General features: G+C 36.1%; 1 protein-coding gene across 1 annotated transcript in view; it reads right to left on the bottom strand.

The window, feature by feature from the left end:
- nAChRbeta1 (nicotinic acetylcholine receptor beta1) overlaps positions 1-27677 on the bottom strand; it is a 71264-nt gene that overhangs the window by 17118 nt on the left and 26469 nt on the right. The window contains exons 3-7 of the mRNA XM_065355735.1: positions 11363-11499; positions 6250-6294; positions 3542-3651; positions 1275-1365; positions 225-1142 (exon numbers count right to left, since the gene is read on the bottom strand). Coding sequence (XP_065211807.1) covers positions 225-1142; positions 1275-1365; positions 3542-3651; positions 6250-6294; positions 11363-11499 — 1301 coding nt within the window. The remainder of the gene's footprint in view (positions 1-224; positions 1143-1274; positions 1366-3541; positions 3652-6249; positions 6295-11362; positions 11500-27677) is intronic.

Genomic DNA, 27677 nt, shown 5'->3' with positions numbered 1-27677 from the left:
GGAACTGAGAATGAGAATCAAAAATGAAGATAATGATCCCCTCACCCCGATTGCAAAAAAACAAACCATCGAGTCAGCAAAAGTATTCCAGATACCCTGAAGTTCTGGTGAAAGAAAATATGGCGTTTGTGTATAATGAGATCAATGAGGAGGCCCAAGGCTCAGAGTCGAGTATAGGTTGGGTACCTTTTATCTACCCCATAAGAAATAGCGTTTATTTTTACCTGTATGTATTGATCTTCGTTTCTGAGATGCTCGGCGATGAATTCGACGGCTTCGGTGGCCTTGGAAGCTTCGGGAGACAGCAACAGCGAGTCGGAGCTTTCGCTTTCCCTTCGTTCGGTACTAGCTTTGCGATTGATTTTACAGTTAGGATGGTGTAAATCGGACAGCTCCATGACGTCCATTTTGTTTTTGGTAGTCGACGGCACGGCGGGTATTATGTGTTTTGGTAATTCGGCGGGCGACGCGTACGTCGGATGAGGCGGTCCGCTCATACCGGGCATCTCCATCATCCAACGAAGCCTGGTCTTCTTGGGCCTTTTCATGAATAACGCGATAGGCAAATAGTATAGGAAGATGGTCCGGATCCACGGCGGCATTCGATGCGTTCGCGGACCCCTGAAATTCCAGTTGATTATAATGACCGTCACCAATATACTGACGGTGTTCATGATGAATGTGAATAGCAGGTATTTGGCGATTAGCGGTAGTACGAGCGAAGTCGGCGGAAGTATTTTCGATACCAGCAACAGGAAGACAACCAGTGACAGTAAAATACTAATTCCTAAAGTGACTTTTTCGCCGGCTTCGGCCGGCAAGTAGAACACCAACACGCAAAGAAATGAGATCAGTACTGTGGGCAATATCAAGTTGACCGTGTAAAATAAGGTTTTCCTTCTAATTATTATGTAAAACGTGATGTCCGTCTCGCTCGGTATGCCCGGATATCGGTTCAAGTACGCCGGCACTTCGATTATATCCCACGTGCCGGATTTCCAGTAATCCGATAAATCGACGTAGTGTTTATCGTTGTACAACGCCAGAGATACTTGATCGCCGTTAAACGTCCACGAGCCGAATTTCATAATGCACGTTTGTTGATCGAATGGGAAATATGTTACGTCTATGGTACAGGAACTCTGTGTGTGTGCGTGAGTGCGTTTTGAAAAACAAACAAAAGCTCGAATTAATCACCATATAATAGTGGCAAGAATCTACGTATACGTAGTACGTAGACGAATAATTTCTTTGACAGATGCGTGTATACGTACTTGATAGATAGCTGGAGGAACCCAAAGTACTTCTCCGTTTGACCTAATTAATACGTTCGATTTGTATCTAACTTCGTAGTTTCCATCAGCACTGGTAATTAGAGAAGAAAAATCATCGATTAGTTGCTGCTCGAATGCTCGATACTCGTATGTTGGAAAATTACCAATTTTTTTACGTTCTAATTAGTCCGGCATATGACAATAGGAGTAATTGCACCCCCCCCCCGCCGATCCTCCGGGACAACTTTTTTCTTAAAAGGGACATCCTAAGGAACATTTTAAAGCAAACTTGCCAAAAAAAAGTTGGCCTTACTTACAAAATGGCGGCCATTTTGATTGACAGGTCAGCCGAAATCGCAGATTTTGCGTTTCAACATAGGACTTGCACGAACTTTTTCAAACTTTACAAAAGTAGATCGAAAGATCATGCAAAAATTTATCACCTGTCAAAATTTCAAGTGCTAAAGTGCGTTTTTCGATTTTTGGTGAATTTTTGAAAATCCAATTTAGGCCAAAAATGAGGGAAAAAATCAAAATTTTATCAAATTGACCGAGAAAGCTGAAATTTGGGATATACCCTATTTTCGACATGCCAAATCGATTGGAAACGGTTTCAACCCGTTTTGAGCAGTTCTGGAGCCTCCAGCAGATTTTTGAAACTCAAAATTCCCATCAAAATTCCAACAAATTGGAGTTGTAAAGCTAAAATTTATTCTAAAAACTAATTTCAATACGCTACGAAGTACTGCAGGTGAATTTCAAGTCGTTTTGGATCCTCCAGCGACTTTTTGAAAATTCCTAAAGCCTCCAGCAGATTTTTGAAACTTTAAATTTTCTCAAAATTTCATCAAATGGAGATGGAAAGCTGAAATTTACTCTACACTCCAATTTTAACACCCTCTGAACACGACTTCTGGTGGATTTCAAGTCATTTTAGAGCCTCCAACGACTTTTTTTAAAATTACTGGAGCCTCCAGTAGATTTTTGAAACTTGAAATTTCCCCAAAATTTCATCAAACCAAGATGGAGAGTCGAAATTTTTTCTGCAAACTAATTTCAATACGCTACGAAGTTGACTGCTGGTGAATTTCAAATCGTTTTGGAGCCTCCAGCAACTTTTTGAAAGGTTGTATGACGTTTTTTTGCATAATTGGAATTTCCTAAAAGTGGCTGGAAGCTTCAAAACCATTTAAAACCACCATGTAGTCTGCGAAGTAAATTTCAGCTTGCCAAATCCATTTGATAAATTAATGTTGGGGAAATTTCAAGTTTCAAAAATCTACTGGAGGATCCAGTAATTTTCAAAAAAGTCGCTGGAGGCACTAAAATTAATTGAACCCACCTGAAGTCGTCTTCAGAGGATGTTAAAATTGGAGTGTAGAGTAAATTTCAGCTTTCCATCTCCATTTGATGAAATTTTGTGAAAATTTAAAGTTTCAAAAATCTGCTGGAGGCTCCAGTAATTTTCAAAATAGTCGTTGGAGGCTCTAAAATGACTTGAAATCCACCAGAAGTCGTTTTCAGAGGGTGTTAAAATTGGAGTGTAGAGTAAATTTCAGCTTTCCATCTCCATATGATAAAATTTTGTGAAAATTTAAAGTTTCAAAAATCTGCTGGAGGCTTCAGGAATTTTCAAAAAGTCGCTGGAGGATCCAAAACGACTTAAAATTCACCTGCAGTACTTCGTAGCGTATTGAAATTAGTTTTTAGAATAAATTTTAGCTTTACAACTTCAATTTGTTGGAATTTTGTGGGAATTTCGAGTTTCATAAATCTGCTGGAGGCTCCAGAACTGCTCAAAACGGGTTGAAACCGATTCCAATCGATTTGGCATGTCGAAAATAGGGCATATCCCAAATTTCAGCTTTCTTGGTCAATTTGGTAAAATTTTGATTTTTTCCCTCATTTTTGGCCTAAATTGGATTTTCAAAAATTCACCAAAAATCGAAAAACGCACTTTAGCACTTGAAATTTTGACAGGTGATGAATTTTTGCATGATCTTTCGATCTACTTTTGTAAAGTTTGAAAAAGTTCGTGCAAGTCTTATGTTGAAACGCAAAATCAGCGATTTCGGCTGACCTGTCAATCAAAATGGCCGCCATTTTGTAAGTAAGGCCAACTTTTTTTTGGCAAGTTTGCTTTAAAATGTTCCTTAGGATGTCCCATTTAAGAAAAAAGTTGTCCCGGAGGATCGGCGGGGTGGGGGGTTGCAATTACTCCTATTGTCATATGCCGGACTAAATGTGCCTATATAATATCGACTTACTTATTAAATAATACGATGTCTGGTCGCCAAACTTTATCTGGAGGCAGCCTTAAAATCTGTATTCCGCCGTAATCAGCCTCATCCCATTGTAATTGGTAATCGCTCCAAGTCTGTTTTGCAACATGAAAATAAGCGTCATTTTTAGTATTTTTTTTATCAACTTTTTTGAAAAAACAAAATTTATATGTATTTTCTAATCGAAATTATTCATCGTGTGTTTATGAGCTTTTTGAAACTCTAGAATTACAAGCTGGATGCTGATGAGTGATGATGTTCGAATATTTTCAATGATGGATCCTATCAAAAAATATTGGCCAAATGACCCCCAACAATGACTTGGGAAAAAATTTACAGTTCAATGCCAATCGTGTGGACATCAAAAAATTGCCTGAACCGAGAAAATTGATTTTTTTTTCAAAAAGCGGAAAATTTTCAAAGATTATGGTACCTGTGTCATTCCATGTCAACTCAACCAAAAAAAGGCGATTTTGAAAGTCACGTCTTTCGATTTCGCTCAATTTTTTTTACAATTTATATACCGACCCAGTAAGTAAGAATCCCGCAATTAGTTTGATCCCAGCCCCCTCAGGGGCGGATAGGGGGGCTTCCATTATTTCCACATTGTCTCGAGCTACTCAACTTCAGCAGCCCATTCCTCCAAAACTATGATACTTTGATCGAAACTGATTTCACAGTTCGAAAGGACATTGCATTAAGAACTTTTTAAGCGTTTTGAAATTTTCAAAAGTTGAAAGTTCAAATTTCAAAATGACGCTGCAAGTGGGAGCTACCATTTAAAATTTTGAAAAAATTTCCACAGATGTACCTTTTGATGCTTTTTTGAAATATTCAAGTTTCGAGATGGGATCTCTCAATGGAGGGGGAGCACCCCCACCCCCAATTTTGGGTGAAACTTTCGAAAGAAAATCTGGGGCATGTGATATATCGAATTCTATGGTTTTGGTGACGCTGAATACGAATATGACATCAGATTTTTGATAGGACCCCATCCACGGCCCCCAGCACCTCCCCAAAGGGCGTAAAAGTCAAAAAAGTGTTTTGTTCGTGTGACACATGGAATAGTATGTTTTTGGTGACGCTGAACACGCATATGACGCGATGACGTCAGATTTTTGATTGGACCCATTCACGGCCCCCAGCAATTTTTTTGGACTTTTACACATTGGGGGAGGTTCTGGGGGCCATGGGTGAGGTCGATTCGAAAAACTAAGGCAATATTCGTGTTCAGCGATATCGAAAATATACTATTTCATGTGTCACACGAATGTAACCATTTTTTTGGGAGGTCACCCCCTTTGGGGAGGTGCTGGGGCCGTGGACGGGTCTAATCAAAAATCCGACGTCATATTCGTGTTCAGCGTCACCAAAAACATAGAATTCGATGTATCACATGCCCCAGATTTTCTTTCGAAAGTTTCGCCCAAAATTGGGGGAGGGGGTGCTCCCCTTCTATTGAGAGATCCCATCTCGAAACTTGAATATTTCAAAAAAGCATCAAAAGGTACATCTGTAGAAATTTTTTCAAACTTTTAAATGGTAGCTCCCACTTACAGCGTCATTTTGAAATTTGAATTTTCAATTTTTGAAAATTTCAAAACACTTAAGAAATTCTAAAATGCAATGCCCTTTCGAACTGTGAAATCAGTTTTGATCAAAGTACCATAGTTTTGGAGGAATGGGCTTCTGAAGTTGAGTAGCTCGAGACAATGTGGAAATAATTGAAGCCCCCCCCCACCCACCCCTGAGGGGGCTGGGACCAAACTAATTGCGGGGTTCTTATTTACTGGGGGAATACATGACTCAAAAACGTTGGTTGAGTTGACATGGAATGACCCACCTACCACTTATTTCGAAATTTCGCTTTTTTGCGCGCGCCCCCCTCCCCCCCTCCAAACAGGTAGATCTTATGGAAAAATAATTCCATATTTTTTTCATCATTTTCCAAAAGTCCAAATTTGAAAATTTTGCATTTGTGGTTAAAAAACTTCTGATAGCCACTTCTCTTCCCTTCGAGGCAAAACCTCCCTCGATCCCTCGAACAGAAAGTGCATCAACTCCAGAGATTAGTAGGTACGTAAAAATAAATATGAAAATTTCGACTTTTTTTTTTTGTTTTTTTGAAGAGACCCAAGTTTGAGGTTTTTATTATGTGAAGGAGGAGGGGGGGGGGGTAATTTTTGAAAAAATGCATACCTACCCTATATTGACATTTTGAAATAGTACATTTCTTATTATTTATGCGCATGCTTGGAAATGTTTTTGTTGCCCGATCAATTTATCAAATTCTCATTTCGGAAGCTTAAAAAATTTAATCGAACGTCGAATTTTGCTATCGAATCATCAAAATTCTTACTGTGTGAACTATTTGATGGGTCTGTCAACGTTTTTGAAAAGAAAATACCCTACTCCGATCTAAGTAAATTACTCGTAGTATTTTGTTCACGTAGTACATTGGTCTTTATATTTTTCGGTACAGTTTGATGGAATAAAATATATAGGAACCTTATTATTGATGCAACATTTTTCATCAGTTTTCGTCCATCTATAATACTCGTATCGGTTTGGTTTTGAAATGTCATGTATTGTAATTCTAGGGTTTGAAAGCTCCGAATATCATCATTTGGATAGTGAAATAAGTACTTAATACGTAATAATATTAATAAAAACCACTTCGATTGAAAACTTACCAGTCTCAGCCATACGTTTGACTTCATAATTTGATTTTTTTCGTTCTGTTGGGAAAAAAATGAAACGTTTTAATGCAAAATATGGAATCTATAATAAGTAGGCTACATACGTACTTATTTTAAAATTAAATAATATTATTTTAAACTTGATAAAAGTCAAATGGAAACTGATGCTTTTGCCCCTTTTTTAATTATGTGTCTTGCTTTCCTGTTTCTGGTCTTACTATTATTTTTTTTTGCTAAAAAAGTCATACCTATTAAGTTTTTTTAAAAATTGCTAAAACGTTGAATTTTTTTCAACGAAACATTAAAATTTTCTATTTATAAATTTGCTTCTTATTTTGAAATTTTGATTTTTAAAATATTTGTTTCTAGTGCTCTTTGAAAGGAAAAAAATTTGATTTGAATAGATTTCAATTCCCCTTTCTCCCTTTCAATGGAAGTATTTAAATAGATATTTCCTACCTATAGGTGCTTTTCTTGCCAAAATTCTCAACAAGTTTTGCTTTTTTTCGGTAAATTAAATTTGAAAAAAGTGTTATTTTTCGTTTTTTCCCCGAAAAATTTCCCACTTACATTTTCTAATTCGCTATGAGAGTAAAAAATGTTAACCAAGAAAAATTGTCTTTCACGAATGGATGAGTTTCTTGTTGAAGTCCTGATTTTGCAAGTTGTTTTGATTGTTTGACTCCTTGAATTCCATTTTTTTAACGAATTGAGGAGATTGTTTGGAAAACACCTACTATTGTCAACATTTTTTTTTATCGGAGGCTAAAAACAAAATAAGTTATCTTACTTCAATTGAAGGGGGGGGGGGCGGGTCATTCTGTAAACTTGAGGTAATGAGAATCGACACGTCACATCAAACTAGCATTGCTTTTTGAAATTTTTCTAGTAGTTGAATGGGAGGAAAAATATGAAAGGACAAAAATACTTTTAGACTGGACGAAGAGGAATCGAGAAAAAATCGTATTCTAAAAATGAAATTATGGCGAACGGCTAAAATTTGAATTCAACCCCATTTTCGACCTCCCAACTCTTTTGGTGCAGTTCACGTGCTGTTTCGAAGCCTTCGGCGGATTTTAAGATTCTCGAGTTTTTGAAAAAATAACCATAAATAGAGTAAAATTTGAATTTCTCGTTCATAAAAAGTCGAATTTAGGAATCGTCTCTGCGTCGCTGTTTTTTTCCTTTTGGGCAAATACATATTTTCAATTCCAAAATTTTCTCCAGCGATTATTTTGAGAAAAAATGATAAATTCGCGATTCGCAAAAACGTACGTGAAAAATGCTAAAATCAATTTTGGAGCCTTCGGTGAAATTTTAAATACCTTCTAAAATTTCGGAATTTGAAACGACACTAATGGATTTTGAAAATTTGTGCCTATAAATCGACGAAAAAGGCCACCAGATTTCAGATATTTTTTAAGAAGAAGAATTAATTTCGTGTTTGGTTTTGAATGATCGCGAGTTTATTAGAGTTGAATTCAATAAATTTTTCGAGGGGTGATTTCAAAATACATAATTATTTTGTGATGAATGAACGTGCTTAATGTTGCTTTCAAATGAGTATTTCAGTGATGAAATTGATGAATATTCTGGCAGATTCTTTTCTCTTTTCTTTAAATTTTCCTGCGGTGATTTTGAATTTATTTGGCGTTTTATTTTTGATTTAGGTGATTTAAAATGTTTTAAACCTGTTTTCCTGTAATTTCATTTCGTGTTTGATTTTGAATGATCGAGTTTATTAGAGTTATTAAATTCAATGCATTTTTGAGGGGTGATTTCAAAATAATTTTTTGTGATGAATGAACCTGTTTAATGTTGCTTTCAAACGAGTTTCTCTTTTTTTTTACAATTTTCCTGTGGTGATTTTGAATTTTTTTTTTTTTAAATTCAGTGTGAAATTTTTTCGCGGTGGTTTTTGTTTTGTTGGTTTTGGATTGAAATGAGTTTTTAGTGGTGAATTCCATTGTATGTAGGACAGGTAGCTGATTGATTTTTTTGAGTTCATTACAACGAACGAATTTTTTTGCAGCTTGAATTTTTTTTGCGATAATCTTGAATACCTAAATCTCGAGTCGCGATTTTTTTATTTCGAATTTTTTCATGATTTCATTTCTACGTACGTAGTTCTTCCTTGAACGATTTTTTTCAATTTAATCCTCCTAACTCCTTCCCCTCCTCACTCTTTCAGCTACTCAATTTTGAAAAAGATTTAATGCTTTCAACTCCTCTTTCTCTTCACTACTTCAGCTATTTGATTTTGAAAAAAAACGAAAAATGAAGAAAATACTTGTACCTACTTATTGCGCGACGAGTCGATTTTCACTAATTCAAGATCGCTGTGTGCCAATATCTGCTTACCTCCTATTTGAACGGGACTGCGATTTTTGGAAAGAGCATGTTCTAAAACCCCCACAACCAAATTTTCAGCTGCCCAAGTTCATTTTTCGATTTTTGACGAATTTTTGAAAATCCAAAATTGACTATTTTGGTGATTTATGCTTTTTTTAAAAAAGTACGTACTTGATCAGTAAAAATGTTCAAAATGAGTCCTAAACCTGATATTAACCACCCAAATCCAAATTTCGCCATTTCCAGCCATTCTGGAGCCTCCAGCGCTATTTTTCAATTTCTCCAGAATTTTAAATTTGCTCCAGAGTTGGGCAGCTAAAAATCGAGTTGTGTGTTACACTCGATCTGTTTAACAAGTTTATCCACATTTGAGTCGGTTTTTGGAGGGACACCTTAAGAGTGTTTTTTTGACAGTTTTTTTCAAATAAAAAATCCAAAAAAATCAAAAGTTTCCCGTTTGCGAGGAAATTTTTGAAATTTGCGAGAATCGCTGTATTTCGTCATGAACTAATCCCAGGAGGGTGAATCTCGCCATTTTCAGCCATTCCGGAGCCTCCAGAACCACTTTTTAATTTGCTCCAGAAGGCGTTAATATGATGTTGTGCAGCTAAAAATCGAGTTGTGTGTTACACTCGACCTGTTTAACGAATTTATTCGCATTTGAGCCGATTCTGGACAGGACACCTCAAGAGTCGTTTTTTGACCAGCTTTTTATCAAAATAAAAATATCCAAAAATCAACAGGGTGTCCACAAGCCTGGAAAACCTGGAAAAGTCAGGGAATTTGGTCGATCTGGAAACGTCAGGGAAAAGTCAGGGAATTTCGTAATTTTCACGCAAAATCCCTGGAATTTTGAAAAAACGATCAATTGCAAATTTTGAATGAGGACCTGTGATGAATGAAAAACATTATTTTTTTACTTCTCAAAAAACAAATTTTCAAAAGCTTTTGCCCTCGCTTCGCTCGGGCTTGTTTTCTTTTCTTTTTCACAACAAGATGAACATCTCTAGATAATAAAAATCAAGTTTTAAAAACAAAAAATGAACTCACAAAAAAACATCGCTTTTATGCATCTCGAAATACAAATTTACAAAAGCTTTCGTCCTCGTTTGGGCCTGTTCTGTTTTCTTTGTCAAAATCAACTTCGTTCGAAAAAAATATTCAAATTCTGAAATTTTAAAAGCCAAAAAAAAACTACTTGTCCTCACATGAAAAAACCTCGTTTTCATGCCTCTCGAAATGCAAATTTTCAGAAGCTTTCGCTCGAGCCTGTTCTCTTTTCTTTTTTAAAAGTAACTTCTTTCAAAAAAACATCATTCCAATATTCAAATTTAAGAAACCAAAAAATAAACTCTTTGCATTGAAAAAAACTCGTTTTTAAGCATCTCGAAATGAAAATTTTCAAAAGTTCTTTCACATTTTTAGGCCTCCAAAAATCCAAAAAACAGAAGAAAAGTTTTCATAAGTCATTCATATGAATATTGTATCAATTTGTCAAAATTGATGCATGTTTTATTTATTTATTCATTTTTAATTTAAAAAGTTAATAATCGAAGATTAGCTGTTTTTTATATCCAATGATGTATCCAGATCGAAGAGAAGCTTATGAAATAAAATTACACCCCCCCCCCCAAAAAAAAAGTAATCTTATTTAATTAGAGTTTGGGGTAAGCATAGAAAATGAAAATAAATGGTCTGGAAAAATAGAAAAAATGGTCTGGAAAACCTGGAAAAGTCAGGGAAAATCATTTCCAGAAATGAGTGGACACCCTGATCAAACATTTCTCGTTTGCGAGCAAATTATTGAGAAATGCGCGAATCGCTGTATTTCGTCATTAATCAAGCCCACGAGGGTGAATTTCCCCATTTCCAGCCCTTCTGGAGTCCCTGGAGAAATTGAAAAATCGCGCTGGAGGCTCCAGAATTGCTGGAAATGGTGACATTCGCCCTCGTGGGGTTAGTTCATGACAAAATACTGCGATTCGCGCAAATTTCGAAAATTTTCTCGTAAACGGGAAATTTTTGGTTTTTGGATTTTTTATTTTGAAAAAAAGCTGGTCAAAAAACCACTCTTGAGGTGTCTCCTCCAGAATCGGCTGAAATGTGGATAAATTCGTTAAACAGGTCGAGTATGACACACAACTCGATTTTCAGCTGCCCAACTTCATATTCACGTCTTCTGGAGAAATTGAAAAATAGCGCTGGAGGCTGCAGAATGGCTGGAATTGGCAAAATTTGGATTTGGGTGGTTAATATCAGGTTTAGGACTTATTTTGAACATTTTTACTGATCAAGTACGTAGATACTTTTTTTTTAAAAAAAAAAGCATAAATCACCAAAATAGTCAATTTTGGATTTTCAAAAATTTGTCAAAAATTGAAAAATGAACTTGGGCAGCTGAAAATTTGGTTGTGGGGGTTTTAGAACATTCTCTTTCCAAAAATCGCGGTCCCGTTCAAATCGAAGGCGGACACCTCAAGAGGTTCCCTTATTGTTAGTTTTCTATTCAACCCCCAGCCCCTCTCCTATCTTTCATTTTTTCCCAGATTGAAGAATAAGAGGGATGGAGATTACTCAGAATAAAGATTAAAGCTATAGGGAATTGATTACTAAAATTTCAAAATCGTATATTTTATCCAAGAAAACGTGGTACCTATTTTTCATGTCCATAATTTCGGAAAATGTTCGCACGTGTCTGATTTAGTGTACTTACCTAACTATTGAAATAATGATGAAACAAAACGTCGATACTTACAACATTGATAAGTTGTACGAATGCTAATCCAAATCTAACGTCAACCTTTTGCGTCATGTTTTGAACTGGTCGTATTAATTTGTTATAACCGCGAAATAAATCTCGAACTAATCGTTCTTCGTCGTCGGAGCTGTTACCTGTGGGAAAAGAAAAACGAAAAAAACAAACATCATTAAAAATAGACTTCAGTGTATTTTATAGATAAATTTTTCATCCGTAGGTCTAATTACTAATGTATATTTAGTATAGGTGGAATTTCGCAGCAATTGCTACCAAATTAGGGCTACAGAAACCGCATGATACGTCAACCGAGCCGGGGTAATTTTTTAGTATACCTATATTATCGCATTCGCAGCGCGACCGAATTAAAAATTATACCTACTCGGTAATTAAGCGAAAGGCGCCAGCGCCACCATCGCGTCGTCGGTGTGCCGCGTGTCAGTGTTTTTTTTTTAACAGACGTGAAAAAGGGACACCGCGGCTTAGAAACTACTTTCTAAAAGAGGGAAAAGAGGCGACACGTGGCTGAGGCGCTAATATACGCACCTATATAGAGATGGTTATTCTTATTTGATTGAATAAAATTATCGTACGCAATTCTTCCCCCCCTCGCCCCACCCGAACACTATTAGATGCCCTTTGGTGTTGTGGTACCTCCAGCAGACTTACCCTATATATATATAGCCTGTAGTGGTAGTGGCAGTGGGTGCAGAAGCAGATTATACATAGAGAGAGGGGGTATGCGATGGCATGTGATGCTGGGCGATGCGGATGCGATGCCGCGGCGCGCAAGATACGTACGTGTATGCGTGCTGTGCTATGCTATGCTATTGCTCTCTAGATGTGGATGTGGGTTAAGAGAGAGATAGCGGAGTTTGATATGATGCCGAAGATTTTAAGGTAAACGTCTTGAACGATCAATAAAAAAGGTCATTGAAGTTATGCGTAGCCGCGATATAAAAAAAAAAGAAGAAAAAAAGACGAAGCAGCTTGATATTTTAATAAAGACGCCACTTTATTGCGAAACTGTGTTTCGTTTTTGGTTTTTCTTTTTCCGATCACGTTTGTTTTAAGGTTTCGAGACAATTTGCGCTATGTGTTCGGCTATTAACAGATAAATAAAACGTACAGTACATTCGAATCCCCAAAAGAAATGAACGCTTTTCTCTCCGTATATAGCGATAGCGTGTGTATACTGTGTATATATCGCAGCGTAGAAAAGTTTTTAATTAAAAATGAAACCGCAACCGCATTATTGCCGTCACGCCGCCATCTCTTCTTCTTCGCCCGCCATCGCCGCCGCCGCCGTCGCCGCCGGCTTCCACTTTGCCTCTTGCCTTTTAGCTCATCATTGTCTTCATCGCCATCGCCATCGCCACTCCGTCATCAATAATAGTCACGATGATAATAATAACAGCAACAACTACATACATACATCGTAGTGTATCATATATACTCGTACTCGACTCGTGCAGTAAAAATGAAAAACCACACAATCTGTGTAACAGGCCACAAGTAAATTGGACGTGCAAATCAGAAATAGAAGGCTATAGCAGCCCTTGTAAAGGCTATATGCAAAGAGCGATACAGGCACCATTCGATGTGTAGAAAAGCTCTCTAAGTATACTGTAGCGAAAGCTACACAGTACACACTCACATGCTCGCTCGTGTAGCTACCAAAAATTCGAATTCTCCACTCACACATGTGTAAAAACCACGTCGTCGTATATCGCACTTCGTCGGTGGTACCTATGATTTCGCCTTATATTATTGAAGGTTGTACGCCTATTGACTACTTATAGGGTGAACTGGAACGTTGCTGAATGAGCATTCCTTCTCAATTTGTTTGCCTGTGCTATGTTGCGAATTATGTGTAGCTATAGGTGCGCGTTCTAGGTACCTACTTTTTTCTTTCTTCCACGCGTATTTTTTTTTCGAGCACTATTTCGCGAATAATGTTTTTTTTTTATTTTTATAAATCGATGTTTAATTTAACTCGATTCGAAAATTGGAAACATTTTCTTGGTACTTTAATCAAACACCAACCTCACAAACCAAATCTAACCCCCCCCCCCCCTCCTTTACGAGTGTAATAATTATAAACACCCCCAAAAATAAAAAGTTTTGGAAAATTTATATTTTTTGACAATGCCTACCGGATGGCATGCGAGACAATACAAAGTTGAGAGATTCAAATATACAAACAAACTAAGCACCTTTAGAAATATGTAGTACCTACGTCGTTTGAACAGGTTACCTATATAAGGTCCCTGTTCAATTTGAGCAATTCCGGAGTCTTCAGTCCAGCAGCATTTTAAAAATTCCAATTTATCGAAAAATGATTTCAAAATGTGTTTGAATTAACGTCGCGTCGTTCAAGTTACTCGTACTTTGGGCAGATTTTAGGTCATTTTTCAAGAATTTTTACCTACTGGCGATTTTCTGTAAATTTCTGCTAATTTTTTATAATTTTTGATGAACTAGCCTACTGAAAAATGTTGGTAAATTCCCAACTGTTTCTGGTAATTGTTGATGAATTATTGATAAGTTTTGGATAATCGTTGCCAACTTTTGATAAATTACTGGTAATTTTGGTTAAAATACTGGTAATTTTTGGTAATGGCGAATTATTGGTGATTTATGGTAAATTACTGGTAATTTATGGTAAATTACTGGTAATTTATGGTAAATTACTGGTAATTTATGGTAAATTACTGGTAATTTCTGGTGAATTACTGGTAATTTCTGGTAAATTCCTGGTAATGTCTGGTAAATTACCGATGATTTCTAGTAAATTACCGGTAATTTGCGGTAAATTACTGGTAATTTGTAGTAAATTACTGGTAATTTTTGCCAATTTTGGTAAATTACTGGCAAAATACTGGTAATTTTGATAATTTCTGGTGGCTTACTGGTAATTTTGATAATTTCTGGTGAATTTTACTGGTAATTTTGATAATTTGTGGTAAATTACTGGTAATTTTGATAATTTCTGGTGGCTTACTGGTAATTTTGATAATTTGTGGTAAATTTTACTGGTAATTTTGATAATTTGTGGTAAATTACTGGTAATTTTGATAATTTCTGGTAAATTACTGGTAATTTTGATAATTTTTGGTAAATTACTGGTAATTTTAATAATTTTTTCGTGAATTGCTGATAATTTTTGGTAAAGTACTGATAACTTCTGGTAAATTACTGGTAATTTCGATAACTTTTGGTAAATTACTGGTAATTTCTGGTAAATTATTGGTAATTTTGATAATTTCTGGTAAATTACTGGTATTTTTTGGTAATTTTTGGTAATGGTTGATAAATTACTTGCATTCTGAGGTAAATTTTTAGAAATTTGTGGTAATTATGAATTACTGATAATTTCTGGCAAATTACTGATGATTTCTGGTTAATTACTGAGAATTTTTGGTAAATTACTGACAACATCAAGTTACCAAAGTTACAAAAAGTACCTAACATTTGGACTACTTTTTTAAAATATTAGTTGCTGAAGTTACTCTTTGAAATTTTCAAGAAATAAACTTTGAAAAATCTTGGCTCAATTTTTTGAAAAAAATTGTTTTAGTTCAAAAATTAGGTAAGTAGGGGTACTATAAAATTTTCCTGTTTTGCATAAAATTTCGAAAAGATAACCTTCTTGTAAAAATTACCCAAAAGTCTCGCTTTTCTGCCAGAAATTTCCAAAAAGTTAATCTTCTTGCATTTTGCTTAAAATTGCAAAATTGCTTTTTTTTCGTTGAAAATGAATAAATAAAAAACCTTTTTCTTATAAATTTCCAATAAGCCTCTCTTTTTTGCCAAAAAAGCAATGCCTTCTGCTAAAATTGACGAAGTAGGTAGCTAGGTACTGTTTTCGGACAAAGATATTAAAAAGTCCCTTCTTTGGTCAAAATCGCCAAAAATTCTCATTTTTTTTGCCAAAAATTGTTTAAAAAGTTTCGTTTTTTTGCAAAAAATGCCAACAGGTTATTTTTTGTAAATTGGCCAAAACTTTACTGTTTTCCACAAATTTCCAACTGACCCTTTTTTTTCTGAAATTGTTAGAGTCTTAGTTGTTGTCCGAAATCGACAGAAAGGTCTCGTTTTTCATCAAAAGTTGCGAAAAGAACTCATTCTTTGATGAAAATTTCGAAAAAGTCTCGCTTTTTTTGCCATTATTTGCATAGAAGATCTCATTTTGCTCAAATTTTCAAATATTTCGATTTTGTTCTGAAATTGTCTGATTTTGTTTTACCAACAATTTCCAGTACCTATACCTCAATTTTTTGCTGAAAATTGTCAAAAGGTTCAAGTTTTTCCAAAAAGTCTCATTTTTTTCTAAAATTTTCGTTTTTTTTTCAAGTTTTTTTTTTTATTTTTTTGCTTAGTTAATAATCTTGCTTTTTACCAAAAAAATTACCCGAAGTTTCCACTTTTTTTTTTTTACCAAAAATTAGATACTACTTATGTAAAATCACGCCTTTTGCTGCAGATTTCTTAACATTGCGCATTCTGCCAAAAGTCAAAACGTCTCACTTTTTTCCTAAAGTTGACCAAATCTCGATATGTTGCCAGAAATTAGCGATCAGTTCTGTCTTCGATGATATTTTCAGTTTTGCTTTTTGCTGAAAATTGTCAGAATTCTCACTTTTTGGCTAAAAACAGTCATAAAGTCTTACTTTTTTTTGCTAAAAAGTCACGAAATAATTTCACTTTTTTGAGACAAATTGAAAACAAGTGTTATTTTTTGAAAAATAATCTCCTAAATGTGGAGATATATTCTGCACATTACGATGATGCTGTTACAAGCACATCTCCATGTATAGGTCTCACATATGCTAGCTACCTACTTGAGGTCTAGCAGTACCTAGCTTCTGAGAGCTTCGTAGGTACCTGGCGACTTACCGCCTCGTTACCTACTTTTCGGACACTGAGTGTATTTACGTATACCACACAGACATTTATCTAATATACCTTACGAAATAAGAAACACATCTTCAGTTGTTATTTCATGTATTGTTGATTCAAGTACATAATAACAACTTACTCAAGCTATATTATTTATACTGGCCTGTACAGTATTACGAAAAGGAGAGATGGCATTTTATGCCTAAGAAAGTGCAAAGCACATCACCACAGGGAATAGGGAACAGTACACGGATGTGGGAAGGTCCATATATGTTACTCATTAAGATGAGATTTACAATAAGGATCGTCAGTTGTTTTATGTAATAACTCCTGGACCCGAGTTCATCTGAACGACTCTATCAACGCAACTGGAACACAGATCATATTACGGAATAGATCACTTGATCGCAAGCTTCACCAGTTCATATTTCGTATATGACTGGACTTGTGCTACTAATTTAGTCCATTAGATTTACGCAAATAGCATGGTATAGGCAAACCTATACCATCTCCGGAACATTGATATCCGATGTTGTATCATCGGGAGTCGCCAAATGACTGGTTTCTCTAGCGTATGTTCTCTCGTTACGATGTATAGAGTGAACTAATCCGCTAGGTGTCGTATTACGAAACTATTTTTAATGTTGGCTAGAGGCAGAACGAATTTCTCTCGCTTACGCGACCGAAAATGTATCACAATCTGTCTCTACAAAAAATTCTACATTATTGATGTCTCGATCGAGGTTTTTGAAAAAAAATTGTCTGCATTAAAATGTTTTTTTGATCAGGTTTTGTAACTTTTTTGGTTATCAAAGTTACTTCGAGGGTCTTGAAATCGAACGAAAAGAGGAGGGGTGGGGGAGTTGAAGGTTGTGTGATACAAAATTTTTGAAAACTACGCAAACTCGCCTAATGTATGATGTTTGAATTACCAAAAAAAAGTTGATTAAGTATTTAATATTTAAGCATCAATTTCTTTTCTTGACTCTTTAGTGTAATAAGTTCATAAGATAATCAATCGACTGTCGTTCTTTTTTGTTTCAGGTGAGTAAGTACTATTAGAATACATAGCAAGATACCCATCCAGGTGTAATTAAGAGTAAGTTTCTCTATGATTTATGGAAGAATTTTGCGCTAATCAATCGAGTGAAAAAATTACTATTCGTGATCGTTGAATCATTCACGCGTTCGATTGGTATTTCAATCGTATAAATATACTCGTAGTTTAACTTGAAATGCGAAATTTTGTTCCAATTTCTGGAATTTTCCTCGTGAAAATTTGTTACAAACAAATCTCGTATAGAACTACATTATCGAAAATAATTTCAGTTTTCAATTTGCCCATTTTTTTTAAAGAGACTATTTTTTTCGAATTTCACGCAGCTGCTTTATTTTTATTGTTTTTTTGATGTTTGAAAAAGTGCTGTTTTTGTTTCAAGTGTTATCCCTTTGAAAATTATGTATGTATTTTTCGATAATAGATTTTAGCGAGGCTTCAGATTTAACGTTAGGAGAATAAGAATCGCTTCAGCAAGCACCCTTTACACGAGGCAGCGTTTGTTCACTGTTCACCTGCTATTCAGCCTTCCTTGAGTGGCGAACGAAGTAATTCGATTTAAATCCTTTCATGATAATTAGCCTAAACCCTAAACTTTGGGTGACACGAGCTAAAATACCATACGTAGTACCGTCAATAGCGCGGGTGGAGCAATTCGACTCAACTCGGCTCGACTCGAACTCGTGTATGATTATTTTGTCTAACCTTCGTTCAGCAACAGCAGCAACGATGCCGAATATAATCCTTTAAGCAGTTGATGTTGATACGAATGATCGATTATTAGGTGTTATTTAAAACAGAGATGTACGATGTAGGTATAAAAGTTGAGAGCACAGTGCTATAAACAAATTTCTATAGGTTTTTTAATTTTATTTTTAGAAAGCTCCGAAAATCGGAGTAGGTAAATTATAATGGGGAATACTGCGCGAAATAACTGTCAGGTTCTTTGTATGAGAGAGACTAGAAGTGTAGAACTAATTTTTATACTGTGATTTTTTATTTATGAAGGTCAATCAATTGAGAATTTTTATTTTTGACAAGCTATAATAGTTTTGAAGTGACCCAAAATTCAAATGTTTGATTTTTTTTATTTAGCACGTACAGTATTTTTCGTCTCTCGTCCTCATATTTGTACCTTTTGAGTAGTTTGTTGTTATCCATCCAGTACCTCAATCACTCCTTAGCTCCCTCCCAAAGATACGTTTTGGATTTTTAAACATTCACTTTGCCCATTTTTATCACAAAAGCACTAGGTATTTAATTTTTTTGAGCCTCCTATCCATATATATGTACTCACATCAAGAAAAAGTGAAACTTAGGTTGGCTCAAAAAATATGAAAAATTAAAAATGTCGAAATTTTCGTCCCTTTACATTCCAATCTTTGGATTTTGGTGCATTTTCATCAAATCAACTAAACCAACATTGTTGGGGGGGGGGGGCAGAAAGTGATTTTTTTCTTGGAAAGAGAATTATTCAAAACGGGTTTGACGAGTATAATGGAAAATCTAAAAAAAAGTTTTACACCTTTCAATTTTTTATTTCAAAAAATTTTTTGGCAATGGGGGGTGGCACTTTATTAAAGAAACCCACATTGCTTGAGCAACTGATGCGTTTTTTTTTTTTTTTTTTTTTTTTTTTGAAAAGAGTGTTATAGGTACTTATTCAAAAAGAATTTTGACGCAAAAATGGAAAATTATTGGATAAGTAGATTACATTTTTTAAACTGGAGATGGGGGCTCGACGGGACAACTTTTTTTTGGACTTGGAGGAAAATCAAAGAATTGGAAATTATTTTCTCATGAAATTCAACTACTTTATTCAGAGGTGGGAAGGGGCGCAAAAAACAGAACCTGAAAATAAAAACCATCGTAATATCTCGAACCAAAAAATAAAGTCAGGTCTTGCTTCACAAAAATAGAATATCTCTTTCAGTGGACCATGATTTTCACCTTGACCCTTCAAAAAGTGAGGGATGGGGGGGGGGATTTGTATTTTTTTTTTGCAAATTACTAGGTACGCTTTCTGGACTCTTTAAGTTATGTCTAGAATGGTTAAACTTTGAGCACATTTATTTTCAGGATTTCACAAAAAATTAGTACATAGAAAATTGAAAATTAGTAGATTCTTGAAGGAAAATGGAGCAGCTCGAATGTGAAAATTCTGTATAAAAGCTCAACTTTTCATAGACTGCGAGTGACAGAAGGGCTACGATGAGACTTTTCGTATACACAAGTGAGCGGGTTTTGCGCCAGGAATGACAAAATTGTTGATTTCTTGCAGTTGTCTTGGGACAAATAGACTTATTTCATGCATTATTACTCGAACCAAAAGAGAAATCGGGTTCCAGGGGGGGGGGGTGAGTTTTGCCGATGTCAAGCATTGTCAATTTTTTGAAAAATTGGCTAGCTTTGACGTAGGACATTTGAGTTAATCGCCCAAAAAGAAGTCGGGGGATTTTGATCAATTTCAGTGGAAACTTCATTTTGAGTTGAGTGGGCTTCTTCGAAAAATCGTGGTTTTTTCAAGCCTGTCGATATCCAACCTGTTTTGGGAAAATTAGTCCTGTCCCTGTATTTGAGATTCTGCGTCGATCTATATGCTATTGCTGTCAAAATCTATGACCACTTTTAGAATTTACTGAGTGGTTGAAAATTTGCTAATCACTTCGTAGTTTGTGTTTTGAAAACTTGTTCTTCAATATTTCGCATTATGAGGAAATTCTCGTATTTTGGAACGAGGTGGTGCCAATTTTTTGGTCATTGTTATTACTGCCAATTCGAAAAAAAATCGGGAAAATTTTTTCAAATTTATGGCTATTTTTTTAATGAAAATTCACCAGTCTGAAAACTATTGTACAGATTGCAGCAGAGGAGGCACTAGGAAAACCATCAAGTAGACAAAACCACAAAAAGCTGAAAATCTGGAATGATGAACTATCAAGAGAATTGAAGAGGAAACAAAACCTCTTCCAGAAGTGGATGAGTTCAAAGAATGAACAAGACAAAAGAAGCTACAAAGAACAGTGCCGCAAGACAAAAAAGATGATGAGAGAAACACGACAGGAACAATACGAAAGGTTTGTGGCAAACATGGAGAGGGACACATATAAACTAAAACCAAAAGTGTACAAAATAATCAGAAGAATATCTAAAGATGAGGTACACGGAGCCAACATTGCCCCACCAGACTGTGAAAAAATGATCGAATACTATGCGAACCTATGGAGTGATCCCGACAATGAAATTGAAGTGGCAAACCACGAGGAGAACAAGTATGAGCCATTCTCTTGGGAAGAGCTAGATGGAGCCTTGAAAAACTCCAGAAATGGAAAAGCCCCAGGCAGTGATAAATTACCAACAACTTATTCAAGAACGCCATAATAACAATTAAGAAGAGACTGCTAGCAGTGCTAGCTTTTTACAATACTATATAATCAGGTGCAACCATACCAGAAGATTTCTCAATACCCTGCTGTTTGCTGATGATCAGGTGGTCTTTGCTGACAATGAAGATGACTTGCAGAGAGCAATGTACAACCTTCAGAAAGTAGCTGATAAGTAAGGAATGAGAATCCAGTCGTCAAAAACAAAAGTGATGGCCTGCGAGGGGAAAGAGCCAATACGCAGTAAAATCGTTGTGAATGGACTGCCAGTGGAACAAGTTGAAAGCTTTAAATATCTCGGATGTGAGCTGTCATATGAAGGAGAAGTTGACGCACAACTTAAGATCAGTAAATTCCTGAGAGTAAGCGGAGCGATAAACCGAGCCATACCTCCAAGAAAAGTCAGAGCCGAAACTCGAATAAGAATCTACAATTCACTGGCAAGACCAATGCTCCTATATGGAAGTGAAACAGGACAATGAGAAAGGATATACAGTAAAAAGCAGAGTAACCGCAGCGGAAATGAGATTCATGCGAGCCACAGCAGGATATACTAGACTAGATAGGAAAAGGAACGAAGACATCCTGAAGGAGCTAGGAGCAGAGCCAATCATTAGACGAGTGAAAGATTACAGAAAGAAATGGCGAAAACATGTTGACAGAATGCCTGATGAATGGTCCCCTCAAAAAGTCAAAGCGTACACTTCAACTGGCAGGAGGAGTAGAGGAAGACTGAAGAAAAGACTTGATGATACATTGGCGAGCAATTCTTCTACATTTTCCCAAATGGGCTGAACAGCTCACTGAGCCAAAGTTCAATGATGATGATGACCATTTTAAGGTTGATGGCCCATTTTTCCTTTCCAGGGGCATCTCTGGGGCTGAGATTTTTCTGAGCAACTTTCATCTCAAAGTGGAGGTCTCCACTAGTGGTGTTATGAGCATATGCGCGCATTTGCATCCAAAAATTTTGAGCGAAATTGTGAAATATGCGCGATGAAAAAAGCATATGACATATCAAAATACATGTCAGCCAGAGGTCGCTATTAAGGAATAAATGAATAAAAACGCTATCAACTCAACTGACTTCGCCCAAAGTCAGAAAATGAAATAATTTGATTGAGCCATTTGTAGGTAATTTTATTCCATACAATTTCTCGGTAAAGAGTGGTGCATTTTGGTTTTATTTGATTCCCAACGTTTAGAATATTCTTCTATTTTTTAATCATGAAACAAAATTTGAGATTCTCCCTTCTGAAAATTCAAAATAAAAAATGTATTCGAACATATTTACACTGATACAAAGATATTTATACATGAAAATAAAACGGAAGAAAATAGCCATAATGCGAATGTTAGTGTGAAAACGGTAATACTTAATCAAATATGAATCGGATATTCAAATAGAAAAATCTAAAAGTCACAATAGGGTACTATAAACCAGGTATGTCAGACGGCCATTTTGTTCCTGGTTTGACGAACTTAGCATTGCAGTATATGGGAATTTGGCAAACTTTAACCGCGTATATCTTCAAAACCATGCACTTTTACAACTTTTTCATAATAACATCTTTGAAAGAGAATTGAACGAGCTTTCCAATGGTATGCTACATGTATCAATTGAAGTACAATTAATTTTTTTGAATTTCAGTCATTTTTCAGCTCTTCATTTTCAGGTTAAAAATAGTTTGAAATTGTGTGAAATTCACAGCATGTGCTCTAATTCAATGATTACTTCAAAAACCTTGAATTGAAAAACAACAATTTTTGAAAGTGAGGAACAAAATGGGAGTCTGCCATACCCGGGTTACAGTACCTTAGTCACGAATGATGTTTGTTGACTTTACACAGACATTGTATCTCGATAATACAACGAATTACGAGTAATTACGAAGTAAATAAACGATTACAATGTATACGCGAATTTTACATTATTTTCAACATTTTTGGGAGAAAATGGCAAACCTTCAATGATGATCCCAGGTGATTTCCATAGGGTTCCTCCATTAGTAGGGGAACCCTATACATTTTTGTAATTCTCATTTATTCATTTTTTATTTTTAGGTATTATCATTTTTTTTTTGAAAATATGAAGGAATTTCTAAAAATTTTCTGCCAAGTGATGATGAATGTGGGGGGGGGCGATCTATGAAAATTTTGAATTGAAAAAAAATAATCGAAATGCTTTCTGAAGCAGTAAAACAGGGTGTCTACCAGGTCGCTATAGCGTTAAAAGTCGCGAAAAGTCGCGATTTTGAAAATAGGGCGCTAAAGTCGCGAAAAGGTCGCGATTTTCGCCAAAAATACCAAAAAGTCGCTATAAATTCTCCAAACTTCAAATTTTAAAAACTTTTCTTATTTTTAGTTGATGGCGATTGGTAAAAAAAACATTTTTTTCGTTGGAAATTTTTTTTTTGGGGGGGGAGGTACTTTTAACTGAAAAAAAGTCGCTAAAAATCGCTAAAAAAGGTCGCGAAAAGTCGCTATTTTTGAAAATTAAATTTTGGTAGACACCCTGTAAAAAAATAATATTGAATCCCTCCCCCTTTCATTCAAAATGTAAAATTTGATAGATATAGTCTTGCTTTTGTCTTTTTTACTACCTATTTTTAAATCATGGAACAAAAATTTGGGGGCTCCTCTTTCTGAAAAATATTGAGGTAAGTATTTTTGGAAAAATGGCTAAAAAAGTTCCAAATTGTTTCCCAGTATTGTTATCTATTTATTTGGGATGCTGAGTTGGGATGTTGTTTAATTTTTTTTGTACGGCCTGTCCGATCCCTTCCCTTCACCATCGCATTGTGTCTTTTTGAACATGTACAAAGTGGGGGAGTGAAATTTTTGCCCAAGGGTAGAGGCACCAAATATGGACCACTTTTTTTTTGAGGATTGCCACTTGAAAACTATAGGAGGTAGAAACCTCCACAAAGGCTTAAAATGAAGTTCCATCCTTCCACTAACACTGTACAAAACTTCAGAGGTGAAGGTCAACTTTAAGTATGTTTTTTTCATTGTTGAGTGATGAGTGTCAAAATGACAGTTCAAAATTTTGGACGCCTAATATGGACCACCTATAAAATTTCAAAATAAACATACTTTCACATTTTTCAAAAGGTCATATTTATTTATAGAAATGAACAAAAAAACGCATTCTAAGCAGTTCAGGTTAATTTTGAATATTTTTTTCAAATTGTTGAATGACGAGTGTCAAAATGACATTTCAAAATTTTGGACGCTTAATATGGACCACCTAAAGAATAATTTCAAAATAAACATATTTTTACGTTTCAAAACATCATATTTATTAGTAGAAACGAACAAAAAAATAGTATTTCAAGCATTCCCCTTTTCAGCGGCTGTAAAAAAATGAGTAAAAAATTCAATATCACAGGTGGTCCATATTAGCGCACCCCATAAAAAGAAACTTAGCACCAAAAATTTCAGTACATACCCTCATTTTTAGCAAAAACTGATCACTCCAGCAGAAACTACATCCTTTTTTGATATTATAAAGATCAATGACACTTAGAAAATTACACCACATATATACATATTTTAATAAAAGTTGAAAAACACACTAAAAAAAATTTTCAGTGTCTTAAAACAGTTTTTTGTAAATTTCTCAGCGAGTTTTGACTTTACAGTTGTAATTTTTGTCTCATTCGTTTTTTTTTTTTTATGAAAAATACATCAGAATACATTTTTTCCTGACAGATTGCGCTAATTACCAACGAGAATGGGCGCTGGTCCATATTGCGGACTGGTCCGTAATTGGTGCCCTTACCCTTACCTTATTCCACTACCCCGGCACCCCCTTCCATGTTAAGTTGTGTGATTGATTGATTCATGTTTCAAATGAAATTCAACAACCCCTTTGACATATCACTCACGAGTATCTGTTCGAGTTGTTTATTATACAAATTGAAATTATCAAATAAGTACCTACGGTGAAGTGAAGGAGTAATTAATCTTGGGGAAACGAGTTCGATATCGGTCAGGATACGTGAAGTAATACGTTTAACCAGTTAACTTAGGCGTTCGTAAAGATTCGAGGTAACGCGAGAGGATTAATTTTTAATAGTAATTTGATTCGATTTCTCGTTTATCTAATTCTCAAGTAGTTACCTACCTACTACGTTCGATCTGAAATATGTACGTCGCCTCCTCCTCGTCGTCGTCGTCGTCGTCGTCGTCGTGCTGCAAAATGCAGGTTAACACCGCGTTAACTTCGTTTATATAGCGACTCAATTAGCCTATCCCTATACCCATCGAATAACGATGTAAAAGATTGCGTGATGAGAGGAGGGAGTGAGTAAATCTATCGAGTATACGATAGAGGGCTGTTCGTCGCGTTATCTGCGTTACACCTCCTGACAAAGTTAACTATGCGAGAGCGACGAAAGCGTATTATACGTATAATATGGTTGAGGATGATGATGATGAGGAGGAAAAAGGTAATTATGCGAGTACCTCCGGTGTGTGTGTGTAGGGGCATTATCGAATTCGACGACGACGACGACGATGGCGATGACGATGACGACAGTGCGGCACTGGCACATGGTACATACGAGTACTACTACGATGAAGAAAAACGTCGAGAAGGAGAGCAGGAAAATGAGAATGGAAGCATATTATGTATAATATGGCGTGTGTGTAGAAGTGTTTGAAGTATTATAGCACGTGAATATGAGTACCTACTTATAAGGTAATAAGTAGGTAATACTCGGTAATAAATATCAATGAAACGATACACGTTGGCTTTGGTGGCGTGTTGGCTGGCTGGTTGGCGTTTCGCGTACGTCGCGCGATGCCTGTGCCATGCCATGCCATATATACCATGCCGAGAGATGACGAACGAACCAACCGACCGACCGACGAACGAACGAACCAACGCACATGATGTGCGAGATGAGAGCTGATGGTACGCTAAAAACGCATCCTTGTACGCACACGCGTAATACGCGAGACTTTTCCTTTTCTCTCGCTTTCACTCGTCGTCGTCGTCGTCGTGCTGGTTGCTGGCATGGCGGTAGCATAGCATAGCACAGCGTAGAGTATACACACAGAGAGAACAGAGTACACACAGCACACTACTACTCTATATACACCATCATACTATACATAGACGCACAGCGGCAGAAGCGAAAGGCAGAGAGAGAGCACACAGCATCAGCACCAAGCACCACCACCATCATCGCCGCCGCCTAGCTCGCTTCGCTGGCGGAGTGGCGGTCGCGATGATGAGAGTGGTGACGATGGTGGCGGTGCCAGAGGCAGAGGCAGTGGCGGCGGCGGCGATTCTGAAAGAAGAAAAGCACTATTTTAAGAGAGAGAGGAGAAAACGGGTGTGGCAGTATTGATCAACGAAACAGTCCGTAAGCTCAGAAAACGTTTAGATTGTACCATGTACCTCTTTGACAATGTCCCCGTTTTTCGTACCCTCTTATTCATTATTTTCATTAAGTACTTTTTGAAACATCGCATCGGTTTTTTTTTGTTTTTTTTTTACTTCTTCTACTACTATTTTTCCCAATTTTTTTTTCTTTTTGTTTTTTGTTTTTCACTTTTTTTTTTTTTTGTTTTTTTGGTCGTTTCTCCGTTCACGAGTCTCGCGTTTAGTTTCGACGCGAACTTCACGTGGTGGTCGTATACGCGCGTTATGTACTCGTACTCGTACTCGTACATCAATCCATATATTTGGTATAATTTATCTCGTCGTGACTGCAGCAGCGTTCTGTATAATGTACAACCATCGGCGTTTTCGTCGTGTTTAACCCATCTACCTGCTACCCTGCTTACCCCCCTCCCCGAACGACACCTCCGTGGTCAAAAATTGAAGTAAAAAAATACCACAATAGAAATGGAAATACACCTTTAGGTGTAGGTACTCGAATGTACTCGTACGATGCGAGCAGATCCTGGTTAAATCTGTACCTACTACCTATACTACACAAAATAGGGGACGAGTATTGTCGCACGCGGTCTATTATTATTTTTTTTCCGCGTTTCGTTTTTTCGAGCGTAATTATCGACTCATTTTGGAGAAAAATAATTTATCTGGGTTAAATTTGAATTTTTTTCCCCATCCCTTCTCTCGCTGTAAATTTGCATATACCACTCGATAATAACTATACAATATCTCGTTGTTGTCGTCGTCGTCGTCGACGTCGTGTTATCTTGTATATTTTTAATATACTTACTTGTATATCGTATACGTATACGATAGTTTTCCTGCATCGACGATATTCTCACCAGATGTGTGAGGATGACGAAGGGAAGAAAAAAACAAATTTTTACGCCGCGGAGTTTCTTATTATTTGATCCGTAGGTAGGTAGGTAGGTAGGTTAGGTATGGTATGTATTTTTTTTTTCGGCGTAGAATTCTAACGCTAATGGTACACTATTCGAAATACATACTGTTACGAATTGCGAGCGACGCGATGCGACGATGCCACAGGGAAAAGCGGAATAAAACCGTTATTTACATTTTTTTAAAACCCGGCATTAAATTTTTTTAGTCGATGGTGTCGATTATTCTGTCGAGAGCATCGAGTTGTTTAAATTGGGATCTTCTTTTAACGCGCCTTTTAAATTGATTCGTTTGGAAAAAGACGTATACAAACAAATGTCGTAGTCGGAGTTAATTTCGTATAATTTTGATAGGTATTCTGCCTGCCTACCTAGTACCTACCTATAAAGTTGTGCGAAACGACTGCCATTTTGGAAAGGTTCGATAAACGATAAAAAAACGAGTTGACGGGTTGGTTTTGGTAATTTTTTTGGACCTTTTTGATTTTTTTTTTGAGAGATGTAGGTAATCAATTTTGCGATGGAATTGTATGTACTTAGATAATGGAGGTAGTTAATTTTTGGTGAAATGTTGATTATGTATTCTATTCTACGGAATTCAATGATGAGCGTCAAGTAGCACTATAGAGCGATAATTTCACGTGCTTTTGTTTTTCTCATGCTT

The sequence above is a fragment of the Planococcus citri genome, chromosome 3 (genome assembly GCF_950023065.1).
Source record: "Planococcus citri chromosome 3, ihPlaCitr1.1, whole genome shotgun sequence".
Taxonomy (NCBI): Eukaryota; Metazoa; Arthropoda; class Insecta; order Hemiptera; family Pseudococcidae; genus Planococcus; species Planococcus citri.
This window is presented reverse-complemented; position numbering and strand designations above follow the sequence as displayed.